At 33.4% G+C, this 20,973-nt stretch overlaps 2 protein-coding genes across 2 annotated transcripts in view; one reads left to right on the plus strand and one right to left on the minus strand.

Annotated features, from left to right (window-relative positions):
• Positions 1–4,775: 4,775 nt before the first annotated feature.
• Positions 4,776–6,353, minus strand: LOC111991857 (uncharacterized protein At2g29880). Its single transcript, XM_024023668.2, has 2 exons — positions 6,027–6,353; positions 4,776–5,351 (listed from the first exon to the last, which is right to left on the minus strand). Exons 1-2 carry the CDS (start codon positions 6,351–6,353, stop codon positions 4,776–4,778), a joined length of 903 nt encoding a protein of 300 aa, XP_023879436.2.
• Positions 6,354–10,718: 4,365 nt separating this feature from the next.
• Positions 10,719–20,973, plus strand: part of LOC111991864 (uncharacterized) — a gene marked incomplete in the record, with an annotated part of 92,433 nt that continues 82,178 nt past the window's right edge. Inside the window, 2 exon segments of the mRNA XM_065777873.1 lie at positions 10,719–12,106; positions 12,194–12,293. Coding sequence (XP_065633945.1) covers positions 10,869–12,077 — 1,209 coding nt within the window.

The raw sequence follows: 20,973 nt of genomic DNA on the forward strand, positions 1-20,973 counted from the left end.
ATATTGATGTAATAATGATTATAGGGAGGAATATGTTGTTCACGAATATGCTACATGCATAACCTCTTAATTTGTAAGGTACTTGGGTTCTGCAGGCAAAGAATTTGACATCAAGGAGCAATATTCGCAAAATTATAATTAGTATTTTGACTTTTATAGCATTTACGAAGCCATCATGACAATATATACCACATATTTTGGCTGCTAACTCATGTGGAAGAAACTGTTTTAGATATATATGGTATGAATGTAGCTCTCATGGTATAAGATAATTCAAATTTTTTATTTTTACCTCTAGGTGGCCAAGGGAACTCATACTCGGCATGTCCAAGGGCGTCCTGCATGACTCGTGAATCATTCGCACTCCCTTCCCATCCACAATGCACATACGTAAACCGCATGTCGAAGTTGCATGCACACATCACGTTTTGGGTGATGTCACTTCGTCTATCTATGAATGCGGTGGTCCTACTGGATGGGGCAGAAGCACTTATGTGCGTCCCATCGATGGCCCCCACACATTTCTGTTAAAAAATTAGGTAGCTCTAATTAGGTAAATTCAACTTATGTGCAATCAGCTATCTTTCACACTGCATAGGGGATTCTTTCTATTCTCTATTATAGATTTTTCAGATTTTAATCAATCAAAGTGATAATTTATTTAAGAAGCAAAAAAAGTAAAATCAAAGTATACCTCAAACCATGGGTAATATTTCCCATTCCCTCGAAGTGAATGAGGAAGCTCAGCTGCATCAGCGTCAGGTCGGATGATGAGACATCCCAAAGCATGGATAGCACGCAAGGCACGCCAGAACCGCCGTTGAATAGTCTCGAGAGAATGCTGGAAGCGGTTGGCAGTTAGGCGATAGTCAGCGTTGTGTCCGACGATAAATAGCACTGTCCCAACGGCCTCCTCAACTGAAACAATACCAGTGTCTTCCTCTAATAGGTGCAGCCGCTTCAACTCATTACACAAGTGCCTAAAAATGGTCTTGTCCATGCGGAATATGTCGTAACACACTTGGGGATTTCCTTCTAGTACTTCAATCACATATGACCTTCCACTCAGGATACTAGTGCACATAGGTCGCTTCATGTAGTACTTTTGTACGTACTCTATACATAGTTGAACGTATGCTGTGGCAATCTCAAGTTCTACCTCACTATCGTACTCATCTGAATCGGGATCAGTCCTGACTGAATCACAATCTGAATCGGTATTGGCCATAACTGAATCAGACCTGTGGGCAGCCAAAAAGTTCACATCAGCCACTATAAAGAAGTACACACACACACATATATATATGTTGCTATATGTATATATATATCTATATTGCTGTATGTGTATATATATATATATATATATTATTGTATCTATATATATAAGTCAGTATATATATAAATTAGTATATATAGTTGCATGTATATATAAGCGAGTACATGTATTTCTGCATGGCTGCATGTATATATACGGCTGCATGGCTTTAACATTATAGAAAGCCCCACCAAATTAAACCCAACAATTATAAAAGCAAAAACACAAGCGCATCTGTCAAAAAGCACAAGATTAAAAACAAAAGCCCAATAGATTGAAGTAAAATTTTTGTGTAAAGAAAATATATAATCGAAGAAGAAAAATCATGCAACACTCAGAGAAAACACAAACAACCACTTAGCTTAGACAAACAAAATACTTCTAAGGACCCAGCAACCATAGTAAATAGAGAAAGATATCAAAATCAACTCAGTCAATAAATTACACATAGCTGGCAGCTCACAAAGTCATTTCATCAAAGACTAATTTGCATTTTCAATTTGTCCATCATTGTTGAACTCTAAAAACATTATAAAAAAATCCAACAATTCCGTAACAAAACTGAACCAACACAGTTTACTAAACCTCATTTATAATTCCTAAAAAATTAAAAAATTCAACAACATTGCCATTCCTAAGTCCTAGCCTTACAATAGATACAAACCCACGTAGACAAATCCAAACAAAACCCACACCACCCAAATACAAACAAAAACAAAAACAAGAAGAAGAAGAAAAAAATTAAAAGAATGACAGAATTTGGCTAGAAACTTGGTTGTAGCCAAGGATTATAACTCTTACTAAAAAAAAAAAACACATAGTTATATATTTTGACTAATCATTAAATTATACGTATTTTATGTTCTTAACTTGAATGTCAAATTCTGTGCTAATAAGATATTATTTATTATTTGATTCACAAACATACCTATTATGAATAACTTTAGACTACAAAGGCTTGAAATTTAAATATTTGATTGATGAATTAACTATTAATTTTTGATTTGTTGAAAACCTTGCAAGCGTGGAGGATATAAAAAAAATGTTACAGTATATATAAATCTCCTTCATAATATGGGGGTTTCCTAGAGTTATGAAACTCATATACCATGAGTAGGCTGCTACATGGTATATTATTGTATTTCTTATTACAACGATGTGTGATTATGTTTTTTTTTTTTTTGACAAGAGAAAGAATTGGTGTGGGATTTCCCACTAGTGAGAGAGACATGTGGTTCAAAAATCTTTAATATAGAATAACTTAGGGGAAAGTGAAAAGAGTTCATAGAACGACTTGAGCATGAGTTGAGCCTAAACATTGAGCTTAATAGTTTATAAGTAATAAAATCAGTTACTTTATCGCTCATAGGAATAAGTTAATTTTAGACTATAAAAATTTAAAATTTAAATATTTAATTGATAATAAAGTTATTGATTTTTTTATTTTTTTGATATTTTACAAGTATAAAAATATATAAAGAAAATTTATATTTAATAAAAAAAATATTAAGTGGAGTTGTAGGTTGAGTCTACAAAAATATAATTAAGTTTGTGGTCAACCTTTGTCCAAAATTTGTGAGAACTCTAAACTTATTGTGAAGTCACCCTTGTTAAAAAATTCAACTTCAAAAAAAAAAAAAAAAAACAAAAACTATAAATAAAGAGAAAATAAACTAAAACAAACACCCTAAACTATCCCGAAAACCTGTAGAAGTCCACTGTTTTCGGCAAAAGGGCAATAGAATACCCCATTGACATAAACATCTCTTTACAAAATTTTTTGGGGAAATGTCTATTGCGCGTACTCACACACACTTAGACAACTCCACTTGGTGGCCAAAAAAAAAAAAAAAACTGTATATATATATATACACACACACATATATATATATATATATATTTTGACCACCCTAAAATAAAATTTTGAACATCTTAATCCTAAATTTTTTTAAACCTCAGCTAAAATAAGTTTGATTATGATCCTCTCAACAATATCCTAACATTTTTAAACTCAAAAAATAAAAAACCACAATAACAAACCATTTTGATTTAAAATCTAGGAAAAAAAAAATAATTTAATTCTTTAATCTCTCTTTATTACTTTTATTTTTTAATAGATGGTAGATGTTATTTTAGGTTATTTTAATGGATGTTGTGTTAAAATAAGAGATCAGATATAAAATGTAATGTTAAATGCTATGCTAAAATAAATTAATTATTTTTTTTTTTTGTGAAGAAAAACTAGGCATCTTATTGTCAAGAAAAACTAGGATAACATAAATTTGTCAAGAAAGCTAGCAACTGTCCACGAAAAAAAAAAAAAAAAAAAACAAAACCAAAAAAAAACCATAAAAAAAAAAAAAAAAAAAAAAAAACGGAAAAAAAAAAATTAAACATGCTTTCTCCTTATCTACTATGAGGTGACACTTTGTAGTTTTTACTAAGTTGAAGCCATAAATTTTAGTAACATTTTTTAATTATGAAATGATTGAATCCCGTTAAGATAATTTGAACAAGTGTATTTATTTAAGACTAACTTATTTAGCTTTTTCCTGAAATATTTTTTGCTAAAAGTGTGCTAAAAAAACTCAACTCTTCCCCACTCTATCAAAATCACGATGGAAATAAAAATCAAATGAAAAATAAAAACACTCACATAAAAGTACTATAGAATAAGAGAGATACAAAGTTTAAGAGAATGAGAAGAGTTGAGAGAGGCAAACCTTAATGCCAATGTGGTTTCAGCTTCAACGTTATTACAGCTGGATGAAGGGTGGACAAGAAGCAAGCTGTGGAAGAGAGAATTTTTTCAAATCAACAACTTTGACTAGATTTGGGCTACATCGAAATTCATCTCTTTTTAAGTAACATAAATAAAGAATTTGGATTTAGAACTCTTATATCCAAGTCCATAAGCTCAAATCCAGCTTCTAAAACAAACCATAGAGGGTTATGCTAAGTTCAGGTATACTCCTTTGACAAACTTATCACATTAGCAGTTTAGCACCAACGTTGAACTCAAAAAACACATACACAAACTATATTACTCTTGTACACAATAATAAAGGAAGCTAGCATGCAAACATTGCCCAAAATTCCATAAAGAACACCTGATTTATCTAAAATATATATATATACATATGTCACCAGACAAAATATCACAAAGCTACAACAAAGCAATTGCAATTGCTAAACAACAAAACAATTGCAATTTAAACAGCATAAAGGCCACAGCAAACTAATCCCATATTTCTTACATAACTTGCATAGATGTCCAACGCATTATATAGTAATAATGCTAGAAGGTAACATGCAAACATTGTCCAAAATATGCATGCAAACATTGTCCAAAATATTAACATAATACATACTTGGCCAATTCACATTAAACCAAAATAAGTAAACTAATTAACTTCCTAGTTTGTCTTTCACAGATGCACAGTCTCAACCACCTCCACAACTACTGCAATCCACCCCCAATGAACTCAATCCAAGCCCTTCTCCTTTCGACTGTCATAGCAAAAAAAGCTGCCCTACTCTTGAAGTTATGAAGCTCTTGCATAACCTTGCAATATGTGACATGATCCACATCGGTGTACTGGTTGAGCAGTGATATAGCTTCTGTAACAGACTCAGTGTCACCCCCCACAGTGTCAATGGACCTTTTCCCCCTCCGGTTCCTCATGTCAGTAAACCCCCAAATAGCTTCAGTCATGCCTTCAAGGGAGTGCCCTTTCCTCCTTTTTCCACTTGAAGTAGATAGTTCAGCTGGCCGCTTTTCAGCAACCCTCCGGCTTTGAGCTTCACTTGGTGTGGGCAGCTCCTCCACATCATCAACACTTTCAGTGTTCACATTGACATGCACCCCCGATGATAGAAAGGCTGCATCCAGCTCTCTCTCTTCGTCACTATTGGGAGCTGGTTGGGCAAATGACATTTGGAGGAAACCAGTGGCTGTGTTGGAATTGAAAAGTCTACCCAACAGGTCATAGTGTTTCAGCCCCTTTTTCTTGAACTCTTTGAATTTGTGATTGACCTATTAACAACCATATATATTGGGTTAGAGGACGTATTCATATAAAACCCAATACAAATTAGATAGGTAATTATAATAACCCTATAATAATCATCCACTCTTACATAACAAAAACAAAAAGAGTAACAGTAATAATAACCCTATTAAGTTGATATGGAAATCACATATTTGTTTTCTATAGTATTAATATCATTTTTAGAATTCATTACTTAACACAACAGCATCTTTCAATCAACATATCTTCCAAATTAATGTTGGGCCACAGCTGACAGCCACAGGTTAGGCTTATATGAATTAAGAAAATCCAACAAATATTTGTAACCAATCTTTTTTTTAAGAAAATTCAACTAACATTGACAAGTCTGCAATATTTCAAATCAATAATAAAAAGAATCATCTAAACAGAATAACACTCAGTCACAGTAATACAAAGACAGCACGTCCAAAAAACCTCCACTAACTATTTATGTTTTCAAAGATATATATGAACCTGAACACTACATCACTATTTCAATTAAATATTATTTTCTTCGTATTCATATTTTTAACCTCAAAATCAACCATTGTCCATCACAGCCACAGAAGGTAGATTTCAGCATCATTTGAATTACAACCATAAACTATGCATATATATAATTGTAAGAAATTTTGTTTGGAGTATGTTAAACGACTTACCGCAAATGCAGCAGCCCAAGCTTCCTCACTGGCCGTCACCATGTTTGAAATGGGGTCCCATCCCATTCCTGTACGTGCAATGAGCTGGGAGAATGTGCGGTGTCGAGTTTTCAGTCGTTGATATTTTTGTGTCAGTTGTGTCTTGTTATAATTTTTGTTCGTGCGATGGTTAAACTCAGTCATTATGATTGTCCAAGTTCCAGTCTTGAACTGCCCTTGGGGCATGTTCCCTTTAGCATCCTCTTCTAATAGGATATCAATGAAATGTTTCTCGACTGCCTCAGGCCACAACCTCGTATCCTCAGCATCAGTCATTCTCTCTTCCATCTAAATAAATGTTTGGTATACTTACTGGGCCCTTATCATTTGAAATTGTATAATATGTATGAACAAACATTAACTTCCTACTCACTAAAAGACCCAAAGCAGCAGGCATATAAGAGAAAATTGAACAAAACTAAAGAAAAAAATACATAGGTATGCATTGTATACACATCAGTTTATCATACACTTACACCTACTGATCTCAAGTTCACATTAGCAAGAACACAGAGGCCACAAAATGAAGAGAAAATGCATGACCTAGGTACACAGTTAAAACAGAACAAGCAAAAAACATTCACTATATAATTTTGTCAAAAGAAACTTAGTTACACCTACTGATCTCAAGTTCACATCAACAACAACACGGGGGCCACAAAATGAAGAGAAAATGCATGAGGTAGGTACAACATTATCACAGAACAAGCAAAAATGATTCGTCAAATGAAACACAAACACTTACACCTACTGATCTCAAGTTCAAATCAGCAACAACACAGCCCACAAAATGAAGAGAAAATGCACGGGAAAACCCCCAAAATTATAACACAACAAGCAAAAATGATTCACATATTGAACAACCAAAATGATTCACATATTAGACAGACCTACCAGTAAGGGAACAACACGGGGAGAGGACGAAGCAGAGGAGGATGCAGAGGAGGATGCATAGGCTCTCTCAGAGGTGGATGAGGATGAGAGCAAGGCTTCCATCTGAAGAATATGTGGGATTATAAATAAGCCCAAACCTTTCATAATGAGAACTGATCTGAATATGGTTGGGATGTGAAAGAAAGCTGAAAGAAGTAATTAAAATTTTAAAATCTTTACCTGCCCAAAGCCTTTGGACTGTCCGAGTAATGCAAAACCAGCAGCAGCTTCGTAGTACTCTGAGGTGGGTTATTAATGTGATTGACTCTCGGTTGGTGATGCGGTGTGTGTACAAGACGCGTTGACGAGGGTCAGTGAGGAATCGCGCTGGATCGATGAGATTATGGCGAGCTTTGCTGGGTCGGTGAGGGAGTTATGATGGAGGTTGAGGGGAGTTATGAGAGTAACCAGAGGGGGGTTTTGAAGAGATGAGAGTAAAGGTGGAGACAAACGTGAAGAAAAGCTGATCAGGTGGGGCCCAAGCTGTGTTCAATTTTATTTACCAAAGTGCCATTGAAATGTATTTTTGTTGTTCAAAATCAGCTTGGACGTGATTCCAAAAATCAATGTTCAAGTTTGGTGTTTTGAACAATACGTTTCAAACTAATTTGAATAGAACGTGCGTGCCAAACACAGGTTTTAAATTTTGGACACTAGTGTTCAGTGTTTAAACACTGAACACAGTGTTTTGAAAAGGGTGACCAAACGGCCCCTTTTTTACTAAGAGTTCTTAACTCTCATTCCAAACTCAATCTGGGCCTTGCGGTCTCTGTTTAGAGTAAGGATAGTCTCATGGGATTTGATATCTTGGCAAAACACGAGCATTCCTTTGGAGCCAGAGGTGGTACACAACAGCAGCCAGAGCCAACCTTTTGGTTGAACCCTTATACTTTTTCCTTTCCAATTATCAATCTCCCTTGTTACCGTAAACCGGCAACACATGCCATGATCTTTTCTTTTTTGATATTCTATCAAACATTGTATTGTATTGATGAGTTTTAGTTCAAATGACATTTTCTTTCCTTGTAAGAGCAAGGAATATAATGAGAGTGTACGAATATCCCAAAACAATCAAAGACAGAGAAACAAACATTACCTCATTGTGTTCTTTTGGAAAAACATACTGGAGGGAGGGCTGCATACCATGACCAGAGAACTTCAAAAGATTTGAGCCATAAGAAAGCAATTTTTGTATTCCTTAATATAGTGATTGACCTTGATTAAATAATCTCTAATTAATAGTTTATCCCAAAATTTTGGGACTAAACTATTACTATTTGGTAGAACTCTACCTAGCATATTTATTTTGTAAACTTATTATCTTAAGATGCTTCTTTCTTAAAAAGTTAGAAAAAAGATTCACAAGATTAAGGAATGTACTATAAGTGTGCATTTGACTCCAAATTAAAAAGTCAGCTTATTTTACTATTTAGCTTATTTTTGTTACTATTCATGGGTTCCACTGTACTTTTTGATATTATTTATGAGTTCCACTATACTATTTTAGTTAGTTTTTATTTTTATCTACAGTACTTTCAGCAAAAAAAATTCAGTTTCAGCAAAATAAATGAATCCCAAACAAATCCTTAATGTGTTAATTGCAACTATTTAGCTTAGAAAAATATAAATGATTTTAATATTCAACCTGGAAAAAAAAAAATATATATATATATATATATATATGTTAATTGCAACTATTTAGCTTAGAAAAATATAAATGATTTTAATATTCAACCTGGAAAAAAAAAAATATATATATATATATATATATTTGTATATTAATTCAAGATTTATTAGTATCTAAAATTGGTGTCATAGTTATCAAATTAAAAGACTGGTTGGATGATGCAACGTATTGGCAAAGTAAAGGAGTTCAACAAATTTTTTTTAGAGAATTATCTCTTTTAAGGGGGGGTTTGAAAAGCTCATTTTTTTTGAAATTTTTTTAAAACTCTTTAAAGATCCATTTAGGTTAATAGGGTTTTACCCTAAAAAAGACACATGATGCTTAACGACAACATTAAAACATTAACCATAAATTGGATTATTTGAATTCAAGTATGAAAAAATATATTTATAAAAGAAAATATCAATGATTAGTAGTTATATTGCAATGTCTTCTTCTCTATATTTCTCACATGGAAAGCTTTTATTTGGTTTGGTTACCAATTGAATATGAAATTATTAACGAGCTTTATAACATTAGTTTACCTAGTGATAACATCATTCGTAATAAATCTTTTTTTACAAAAATTTTACAATTAAAATTACTCTACCCTTAGTGCGATGGTTATTTCATAAGTATAAGTATTTGTGGAGTGTGAGGAGTAAGAGCCGAGGTTTTAGTTTCCAAGAGGAAGTTTTACACATACACGAACTAGGATAGAGTAGAATTTCTATCTGGTATAATTTTTTTTTTTTGAAAAACGCTATGTTCACAACAAATTCTAAATGATAGGCTTTTACTAGCTGTTATTGGTTGATAAAAAAGTAATTTTAGTGATGGGCCACTTGTGATTTATTGTTAAAATATTGTGAATGTAGTATTTCTTAAAACTTTTTACGGTTTATCTTTTATCTTAAAAAAAAAAAAAAAAAAACTTTTTTCAATCAAAACTCAACTTCCTAGTTCCTACTATAATCTCAAATGGATAGTAAATATCCAACAAAAAATTGAACAGCTCAATCTAATATTTGATTCTACAATTTATTGAGGTATCCAATTAATTAGAGTAAAATTTGAGAATTTTTCTAAAATTCAAGAAAAATTTCAATTCACTTAATAATGAAAGGGATCTTGGATATTTGTAATAAAATTTAAGAATTTTTTCAAATCAATTAATAATGAAAGGGATCTTGGCTAGATATGCTTTATTTAGGGGGCCTTAGGCAATGACCTAGGTGGCCTAGGCGGCCTAGGCCTAGGGCTGGCCCTAGGTTCTATTTCTGCAGATGCTTATTTACTAGAAGAATGTATATAATTATTTTTGAATATTTGAATCTAAGAGTGCAAATTGTTTTTCAAGGAATTATTGATTTTGGAGGGTGAAAGCACAGAAACGGAATTTTAATTATATATAAAATGAAGGGATCGGCTAAGTGATGGGAAAGTGAAATTGAAAAGGAGAAGGCAATGAAAATTTAAAATAACATGTGAAATAGCATTTTAGATTCTAGTCCTCATATATTATTAGTATCTTTTAAATATTTTTTCAGACACACAACTTTTAATAAAAGTTGCATAAACTAATGCAGGATTAGACAGAAGAATCCTCTTATAAGTCTCTCGCATCAGTCACGTGATCGACTCATATGTAAAATCTCTAATAATTTGTTAACTGCCCATTATTTTGAAAAAATAGTGGATTAAATCTTCAATTTGGGTACTAAATTTCATGTTCAATTGAAAGAGGTAAATCATTAAAAAAAAAAAAAACTCACACATGAAAACACAAAAACTAGTTGTTGGAGTTGCCAAATTAGACCTCTTCTAAATCCCCCTCCACTGCTATCACAAATTCAAAATGGTACAAAAAAAAGTTTTTTTTTTTACCTGATAAATTTATTTAGTTTTAGTCTATGGTCTGTTATATTCTCCCAAAAAGCAGCATTGAAATTTGAAACACATTGTGGGCTTTATGCCCGAATGAGCCCGTGCATAATTAATGGACGGCAAATAGCGTATAGCCCATTGATGATGGTTTTTTTTTTGGTGTGAATATTTAAAGGATTGGAGACACAAGCAGACGGAACCCTAACCCCAAACCCCAAACCCCAAATCGTAATCGATTTGAGCCTCCACACACTCTCAAAATTGAAAATTGTCCTCTTTTTATTTTCTGAATCTTCAAAACACAAAACACAAAACACATGGAGGGGAAAGGGAAAGGTTTGGCGATGCAATTCGAGATCGCTTTATTTGCTTCAACGTCAAGTTCGAAGGACGGAATACAGGCAGAGTGGTATACCATTAAGGTCCCAGATCCGGAGTGTCCTCCTCCTTCCTCTTCGCCAAATGTAGTAACTACCATCGAGAAACCGCTCCGTCCGTTTTCTAAAGTCTTGTTAGCTTGGGCATACAGAGAACATGCAGTCATAGGGTCCCGTCTGTACTCTTTTGGCGGCATGAATCCTGATTCTGAACCTTACGCCGACGTAACTACCCCCGAATTCGTTCGTTTTCTTAAAGTGCGCAGCTTTGACCTTAGCACTCCTGATGATGGTTGGAAACCTGTTGCTACCATGACTTTTCCTAAGAGGTTCCAACCTCCCTGCGTCGTCCTCGACGATAAGTTATATGTGTTCGGTGGCGTTTCTCCTTCAGAAGTAGAGGAAAAAGGGTATGGCTGGATGGAGGTTTATGACCCCGATTCAAATACATGGGAACCCTTGCCCAATCCTCCTCTTGGGTTTTCACTTTCTACTCATTTTCTTGCTTATTACGCTACTCTCGATTCCAAAAAACAGATTCTTGTTGCTGAACATGAAGGTTCGAGTTTGTTTGCTACTTTCTATGTTTATCATGTGCTCGATCGATGTTGGACATTACTTGAGCCTCCCAAACGCAAGCTACGTCCTTTTTATCACGACCCGGTTCGTGGAAGACGAAGTACTCTTGTTGATAACATTATCTATTGGGGTTTCCTTCAAGATGGGTTTGTCCGCGTACAGTCTCACAATATAGATACGGATCTGTACTTCCACGGACGTTTGGACGCTAAGCCAATTTTTGAGGATGGTGAATTTGCAGATGAGTATTCTCCAAAGCTACCTTTGCTCCATGTAGCTGATCGGACATTCTGCCTTTTAATGTTCACCTTTTTTCAGCAGAAATTGGAAGAGGAAGACAGTGATTTTGAAGAAAATGGTATCGTATTTCTTAATTGTATTGTACTTGATATCTCTCTAGATCCACTTAAAGATGCGGGCAAGCAAAAGTCTAAAGAAGACCTCGATGAAATTCATAAATATCATTTCTTCGGGGATTCCAGTAAACAGCTTAATATTTCCCTTGTGTCCGTCCAAAAGTATCCCGTGCGTAATGGTAGCTTCTGGCTCAATGATGCTGTGTTGCTCTAAGTTTGTTGCTCTCTCTCCCTCTCTATTTTGTACTTTCCTCTTTCCTCAGTCATTCCAAATGTTTTTTTGTTTTAAATGTATATAAAGTGCTCAAACAAATTGGGTCTGACTTGCAGGGATCGCCCAACTTATATGCCAATGAAGAAGAAACCAAAGTTGTCCCATGAGACAAGCGTAATGATCTAAAATAATTTAAGGTTTTAGGTTGTTTCCTTGACGTTTTTGCATTAAGAAACAGGTATACTCTGTTCCATGTTTATTCGCATGCACCTTACACTCTCAAATATTCCTAAAGGAATCATTTTTCTTTCTTTATTTATTTGATGATTGGTGCCAAGTTTTTGAATTTGTGAATAGTTCAGAGATGTATTTTACCAAATTCAATTAGGTTTGAGATTATGCATGCACATTTTTTATCAGTATTTTCACTTGCACTTTCACCCAAAACATCATTTAACTTCTTCTTACATGTTTTCTGAAAGGGGTTAATTTACTCCCATCAACCAATCATCCAGTATGTATGATGAGATAGAATCCAATAGAGACAAAAGACACTAAACTTCCTTTTCTTCACTTTGTAGTCATTTGGGTTCAAATGCTTTAACAGAGTAGACATTATAAAATGCTAGATGCACAATAATAAACAAAACATAACATAGACTATTTAAAGACTACTCTTAAATAGACTAATTGGCTGTCTTTGCTTTTGGGATTGGATGAGGTCTATGTGATAGCATAACTTCTCTTTTTCTATTTACAATTTTGCGTGTGAGGCGTTTGAAAAATGCAACTTGAATTGGTTTATGGATGTTTGCACAGTGTAAATTAAAGTGGTTTGTTGGATTTAAAGCTATATCAGTTGCTAGTTTGTTTCTATTTACCTCTATTGTATTATACTTGATTAACAATGACTCCATACATGAAGAGACAGATGAAAGACGAGTCTTACGATATGGCTAACAAGCTGAACCAAATGAAGAGACGAGTCTTACGCCGATGTATGTAACCCTGAATTCGCTCGTTTTCTTAAAGTGCGCAGCTTTGACTTTAGCACTCCTGATGATGGTTGGAAACCTGTCGCTACCATGACTTTTCCTAAGAGTTTCGAACCTCCCTCCCTCGTCTTCGACGATAAGTTATGTGTTAGGTGGCTTTGCATCAGACGGATATTCAACAGAAGTAGAAGCAAAAGGGCATGGCTGGATGGAGGTTTATGATCCCGATTTAAATACATGGGAACCCTTGCCCAATCCTCCTCCTGAGTTTGGGTTTCCACTCTGTGTTCCTCTTCCTATTTATTACGCTGCTCTCGATTCCAAAAAACAGATTCTTGTTGCTCAAAATGAAGGTGCGAGGTATAAAGCTACATTCTATGTTTATCATGTGATCGATCGATATTGGACAATACTTGAGCCTCGCGGGCGCGAGCTACGTCCTCATTATCCTGACCCGGTTTTCGGAAAACGAAGTATTGTTATTGATAACACTATCTATTGGGGTTTCTTTCTAGACGGGTATGTCTTCGTACAATCTTTCAATATAGATACGGATCTGTACTTCCATGGAAGTTTGGACACTCAGCAATTTCTTCGGGATAGTGAATTTGAATATCCGTGTTGTCAAATATTACCTTTGCTCCATTTAGCTGATCAGACATTCTGCCTTTTCCTGTTCACCATGGTTGATAAAATGGAATACGCTGGTATGGTATATCTTAATTGTATTGTACTTGATATCTCTCTAAATCCATTTAAAGATGAAGATGAGGGCAAGCAACAGTCTAAAGTAGAGTTCCATGAATGTGATAAATTTTGTTTTATGGGGGATTCCAGTAAACAGCTTAATATTTCCCTTGTGTCCGTCCAAAGGTATCCCTTGCGTAATATCTTCTGGCTCCATGATTCATTGTTGCTGTAAGTTTATTTCTCTCTCTTTCTCTATTGTTACACTTTCCTCCTTCCTCAGTCATTCCAAATGATTTTTGTATGTATATATATATATATATAAGTGCTCAAACAAATTGGGTCTGACTTGCAGGGATCGCCCAACTTATATGCCAATGAAGGAGAAACCAAAGCTATCACATGAAACAAGCGTAATGATCAAAGATAATTAACGTTGTAGGCTGTTTCCTTGAAGATTTTGCATTAAGAAACAGGTATATGCTGTTCATTAGCATGCACCTTACACTCAAATTTTCCTAAAGGAATAATTTTTCTTTATTTATTTATTTGATGATTGGTGCTAAGTTTTTGAATTTGTGAATAGTTCGGAGATGTATTTTACCAAATTCTATTAGGTTTGAGATTATGCATGCACATTTTTTATCAGTATTTTCACTTGCACTTTCACCCAAAACATCATTTAACTTCTTACATGTTTTCTGAAAGGGGTTAATTTACTCCCTCAACCAATCATCCAGAATGTATGATGAGATAGAATCCAATAGAGACAAAAGACACTAAACTTCCTTTTCTTCACTTTGTAGTCATATGGGTTCAAACTCTTTAACAGAGTAGACATTATAAAATGCTAGATACACAATAATAAACAAAACGTAACGTAGACTATTCAAAGACTACTCTTAAATAGACTAATTGGCTGTCTTTGCTTTTGAGATTGGATGAGGTCTACGTGAGAGCATAACTTCTCCTTTTCTATTTACAATTTTGCGAATGATGTGTTTGAAAAATGCAACTTAAATTGGTTTATGGATGTTCACCATGGAAGTTGATAAAATGGAAGGTATAGTATATCTTAATTGTATTGTACATGATATCTCTCTAAATCCATTTAAAGATGAGGTTAAGCAGGAGTCTAAAGAAGAGGTCAAGCAACGTTTTAAATATCATTTTATGGGGGATTCCAGTAAACAGCTTAACATTTCCCTTGTGTCCGTCCAAAAGTATCCCTCGCGTAATAGCTTCTGGCTCCATGATGCTTTGTTGCTGTAAGTTTATTGCTCTCTCTCTCTCTCTCTCTCTCTATTGTTACCATTTCCTCTTTCCTCGGTCATTAAATGATCGTTGTTTTAAATATATATGAATAACTGTCTGTTACAACTCTTGATTTTTTTGGGGATTAATTACTGAATTTCAATAAAGAAACCACAGCCTACAACAGAGAATATAAGCATATTTACTTAAACTATTACTATTTGGTAGAACTCTATCTAGCATATTTACTTTGTAATTTTATTATCTTTTTTTTTTTTTGGAAACAATAATCTTATTATCTTAAGAGGCGTCTTTCTTAAAAAGTTAGAAAAAAGATTCATAAGATTAAGGAATGTACTATTAGTGTGCATTTGACTACAAATTAAAAAGCTAGTTTATCTTACTATTTAGCTTATTTTTGTTATTATTCATGAGTTTCATTGTACTTTTTGATACTATTTATGAATCTCAGTCATCCCACTGTACTGTTTTAGCTAGATTTTATTTTTATCTACAGTATTTCTAGCAAAAAGTTTTCAGTTTTAACAAAATAAGCGAATCTCAAACAGACCCTTAATATGTTAATTGCAACTATTTATCTTAGAAAAATATAAATGATTTGAATATCGAACCTAGAAAAAAAAATTTATATATATATACTAGCCTCTGAGCACGCACGTGGGCGCGTGCTCAGAGGCTCTTTTATTTTTTGGGTAAGTGTTAATTTAGAGCATTTATTATAATTTGAGATTATTACATTCTCTAATCACAAAAAAAAAACTAGGGGTGTGATGAGTATTATGAGTGGTGAAATAAGTTTTTCATCACATCTCTAGTTTTTTTTTTTTTTTTTTTTTTTTTTGTGTGTGATTGAAAAATATAGTAATCCCAAATTATAATAAATGCTCTAAATTAACCTTTACTCAAAAGATAGAAGAGCCTCTGAGCATGCGTGTGAACGCGTGCTCAGAGGCTAGTCTATATTCCTAATAACATGATTCTTTATTTGGGTTTCATCATTTTGTGTACCAAAATACCCTTAAATTCATATGTTTAAAAAGATTAAGTAATAAGGTTAGATATGTAAAGGTACTAATTTCAACACTCCTGAATTTTAGATACATATCCATATCCCTTTAAATTAGGCACTTCCATATCTCCTTATTCCTTCTTACTCAAGATTTTAAAATTAGGCACTTCCATTTCTCCTTATTCCTTCTTACTCAAGTTTTGATAAAATAAGTATTTCATTTTGCACTGACATATTTTCAAGTTTGACAAAATAGGTATCATAAGAGTTTCCCATGCTATTGATGTAGCAACATAGTTATTTATATCACCTAAATATGCAATCTGTAAAAATGTAGCTTTATTCAAGATAAATAGGTGAGAATTATCATCTAAAGCTACAAAATTATATTAATGAAAAAAAAATTACAGAATTATTTGCGGGTACATAATCTATATCACCTAAAGTTCCAAAATTATCACCACCAAATGTATGTGGATTACATAAAACAGATTACTGTTAATGCCTAGTTATATGTTCTCAAATCATCCAAGGTTTGTTCTTTTTCTTGGCCTGCATAGTTTGAACTTGAAATTTGATCACAAAATTATGCTATTGTTTTAAATTTTGTTTGAACAATAGCATAATAGTATTGTTTTAAATTCTATTCAAAATTATTTTAAATTTGATCACAAAATTTAATACAAAAGGCTCGCCTTGGCTCGCACATAAGTTGTAATCCTATTTTATCTATAGCGTGTTACATTGTGATCCATAAGAACAAAATTTTCCTACTATCCATTGATCATGATTAATCCAATCAATAAATATTCACTACTTCATTGGATTTTCAATTTAAAACAAACACAGACTCTTTTTTTTGTTTTATTAAAGTTTCCTTTTTTTCTTTTTTTTCTTTTTTTTTTTTCTAACTCTTTTATCTCTTTCAGGTTGACGTATGCACAAATTTATTGGATTGCATTGAGGAGGCATTAGAATGGAATACAGAGTATTAGATAAGTTTGGGTGACAAACTTTACAAGAATTATTGTATGATTCAAACCTCACATAAAGTGGTTGTTATATAAGAAATTGTTGTAAAAAAAAATTCTTTTGTAACATAAACTATATTTATCATTTGTATACTTCTCAAAAAAAAATTCAATTTACATTTCTTTTTATAATTATTAATTTACTACTCCATAAAAAATTTTACATACATGTTCTCAGTTTTAAAGGTAGTTTATATATTTGAAATTTAAAACTCTTTTTAACTTTTGGTATGGATGTGTAGTAAGTAGCTAACTTTTAGGATTAAAACACTAAATTTTGGGATCAAGATTGACCCTTTTACTGTAAAAGAAAAAAAATGGTAGTTGCTAAATTTTAAATATAAGCTCTTTTTAAATTTTTGTTATGGATGTGTAGTACATGGCTACATTTTAGGATTAAAACACTGCATTTTAGGATTAAATACAACTTGATAACTGTCATAAATAAAGAAGAACAACACCACCACTAAAAAGAAAAAAAAGGTGGATGAGCCTTTCCTTAACAAAATAAAAATAAAAATGAAACAACAAAAATTTGAGTCTTTTACCTTAAATGAAAAAAAAAATTTATTTGCTAAATTGTAAATATAAGCTCTTTTTAACATTTTGTTATGGGTGTGTAGTACACATGGCTAAATTTTAGGATTAAAACACTACATTTTAGGATTAAATACAACTTGATAACTGTCATAAAAAAAAAAAAAATAACAACAACAACACCACTAAAAAGAAAAAATTGTGGATGCACATCTGGAGCCTTTCCATAACCCCCCCCCCCCAAAAAAAAAAAAAAAAAAAGCACTACACATAAATATTAGACATGAAAAACATTGCACAGGTTGTAGTAGCCTTCAGCCACTACAACTTCGTATTTTCTAAAAAATTAAGATAATTTTACAAATACCACCACCAAGATTCATAGGGTGCAAATATATCACTTTAGCTCCAAGTAATGGATCCTTAAACTCTCTAAGGCACTCTTCCTCTTCATTAGTGTTGTCTCAAATTCTGAATGCCTGAAATCCAAAACTTAGCTACATCATTCCATTAAATTGACTACTCGTATATTTTCACTAAAGAGTACCAAATTGCAAACTCAATATCACATACAACATCAATTAAAAAAATATATTAAGTTAAAAAAAAAAAAAAACTAACATAATGACAATTCTTCATATTAACTTACTTTAGGGCTGTAAAATGTACATTCGGTGTGATCTTCAGCTTTTCTCATAAAAAAAGAATACATTTGAAGATGGTAGGAAAGATAGGAGGTTCTTATGTAATTCTTCTTCTTCTTCTTTTCTTTAATCCCTCTGAAGTCATAATCTTAGTCAACCAATGCACCACTTAGGCAAGTCCTTCAAATAAGAATATAAATTATAAAGTTTATAAATGTATATAAAACCAAAGTAATGGTAAGTGTTCACAGTGGGCCAAATTAACACCAATCAGATTTTTTAGTCTACAAACTGAAACTTGTATACAGAAAAATCACCAAAACTCTTTATCTTAAATTCATTTTCTCTTGAATACACACTTTTTGATTTTGTAATATGTAATACATGACACACGTATGACATAACATAAAATAAAATAAAATGTATATACTTGAATTCAAAGCCAATAGCAAAAAAAAAAAAAAAAGGGTTTAAAAAAAACACACTCACTCACAAAATCTGTAAAAACCCATACCTCTAAACACTCACCACACCAATTAACCCTCTTGGCTGGAACTCAAATTCTGCTTCCATATTTGTGCAATGATGAAATCCCAAAGCAGCCTCCATTACGGGCTTCTGACCATATCAAATTAGACACTGAACACTAACCAAGAATCCTCCATAGCCCACAAACCACTGTCAACCTCTCTATTCAATTAAATGTTTGAAACTGTTTTTTTTTTTTTTTGGAATGAATTATGTAGGGGCTCAATTTGTAAAGGCTCCCCAACAATACATTTTTAGAGAGTGGATCGAAGGTTTAGGCCCTAACAGACTAGCAACGGGATACAAATCACTTCTTTTTCATTGAAGGGGAGTGAGCTCAGTTTACAACTGAGGGTAACTCCTCAGCGCTCGTCCGAGGAGGCCCCTCTCCCTGAAACTGACGCTACCTCTCAATCTCCCAAGTTTCAAAAGAAAAAATAATCCCCCCTCAACATTCTCTTGCTCCCCTCTCTTATATCCTTCCCCTTCTCCTATCTTCCCATTCCTTCTGTTGATCATCTATTGGCCTCTACTCTGACCCTCCGTCCTATCAGAGGTCTTATCCATACTCAAGTGGCTCACCATGATCGATGTTGTCCTGCCAAGGGGTTACATCCCCATTAATGCGGCCAAGGGGGTTAGGTGGGTGCATTCAATGCGGAGGTGACAGCTCACCTAAGGCTTGCTCCTTCGTTTATTGATAACAACTCACTCTATAGATGTGTGTCAAAATTTTTGGAATTTGAAATCTTTGATATAGTGGGTATTTTTATGTGTTTTTGGTAAAATTTAGCTTTTAGCATTTTTAGCATCCTTGATGGGAAAGCTCTTACACTTACTTGAGCTACTTCAAAATGTAAATTGCCCCTACGCCTACACTCTTCTTCTAAGTAGACTAAGCCGGACTTGTCTTTCAGTCCTCCTGCAAAGGCGAAGAGCTTTTAAAATTGATTGCCTGAGATGATGAGATCCATATCCGAGACTTGAAAAGTTTAAATATCACAAGGAAAATAAAATTCCCAAATAAAGCTTTTATTCTCCTATCAAGATCGTAATGCCAGATCTTCATTAAAACCAAATAATAACATCCATGGTAGATTTGTCCCGACCATCAAAATAAAAACAGAAAAAATCTTTTAAAACCTTCATTTTCTCACAAGCCATGAGCTACACATACACATTGACCCATGGGCTTGCCAATTTGAGCTTTTCACATTGTTTGATTACTCCCTTATGACTCCACTCGACTTGAACTCCTCAGCTACCGCATCCACCGAACATTGCTTCCTCTTGTCCCTATATGGTAACTCGGTAACTCCCTCTCCATGATCCGACCCCGTCCACGTCATTCCTTGGATTCTTGCAAGATCTCCTGCCGAAGTCTAGGAACATAAAACCGGTGTGGATGGTGGAGGGTGTAGGTGATTTCACGGAAGGAAGAAGAGAGAGAAGAGGAGAAATGGAGAAGAAAGAAAACGATGCTTATAAAAATTGGGTTTCGTTAATATTATCTGAGGTGGATTTTTAATTGAGATCACAAGTTTTAATTAGTCATCTTGGAATACTTGTGACAGCTTATGTGGTGTGAAATAATATTTTATTTTGACAGTTAGTCATGTCAATATTTTTTATCAATCACTTAATGGCATGGACTATTTTGAAACAATATCAAAAAGTTAGAGACTAAATTAATACATTTGAATTATTAGGGATCAAATTGACATTTAACGTAAAAGTTAGAGACCAAATATATAATTTACCCTTATTTTAAACATAATAATAGATGTATAAAAATTAATTTAAAATGTTAACGGGAGTTATTTTTAGAAACATTTTATTGCAAGAAGAATAAAACAATAAATATTGTTGACAACATTTATATTTCTCATAAAAGTAATATCAAAACATTCTTATTGTAGTTTATTAACAATTGCCCTGAGGACATCTGTTAACATGACCCAAAATTAATATATATGTTTAGCTGTTTCAATTGCTTTATCTCCCGAAACCTGCATGCCTTCTCATTTTTCCTATCACTAAGATAACCCAAAAAAAAAAATGGTTAATATCTTATTTTCCATTTTCGTACATATCTAACTCTTCATTATCATCTTCATCGGAAGGGGCTTTGAAAGATGAAGCATTGAAACAAGATCCATGGTCATATGAAAATAGAGGTTGAAGGTATAG

The sequence above is a fragment of the Quercus suber genome, unplaced genomic scaffold (genome assembly GCF_002906115.3).
Source record: "Quercus suber isolate HL8 unplaced genomic scaffold, Cork oak 2.0 scaffold_166, whole genome shotgun sequence".
Lineage (NCBI taxonomy): Eukaryota > Viridiplantae > Streptophyta > Magnoliopsida > Fagales > Fagaceae > Quercus > Quercus suber.

Excerpts from the sequence above, each read along its gene's own strand:
- LOC111991857 (XM_024023668.2), bottom strand. The coding sequence starts at position 6,353 with ATGGAAGAGAGAATGACTGATGCTGAGGATACGAGGTTGTGGCCTGAG. Across the intron at positions 5,352-6,026 it reads CTTGGGCTGCTGCATTTGCG|GTCAATCACAAATTCAAAGA; the intron begins GTAAGTCGTTTA and ends GGTTGTTAATAG.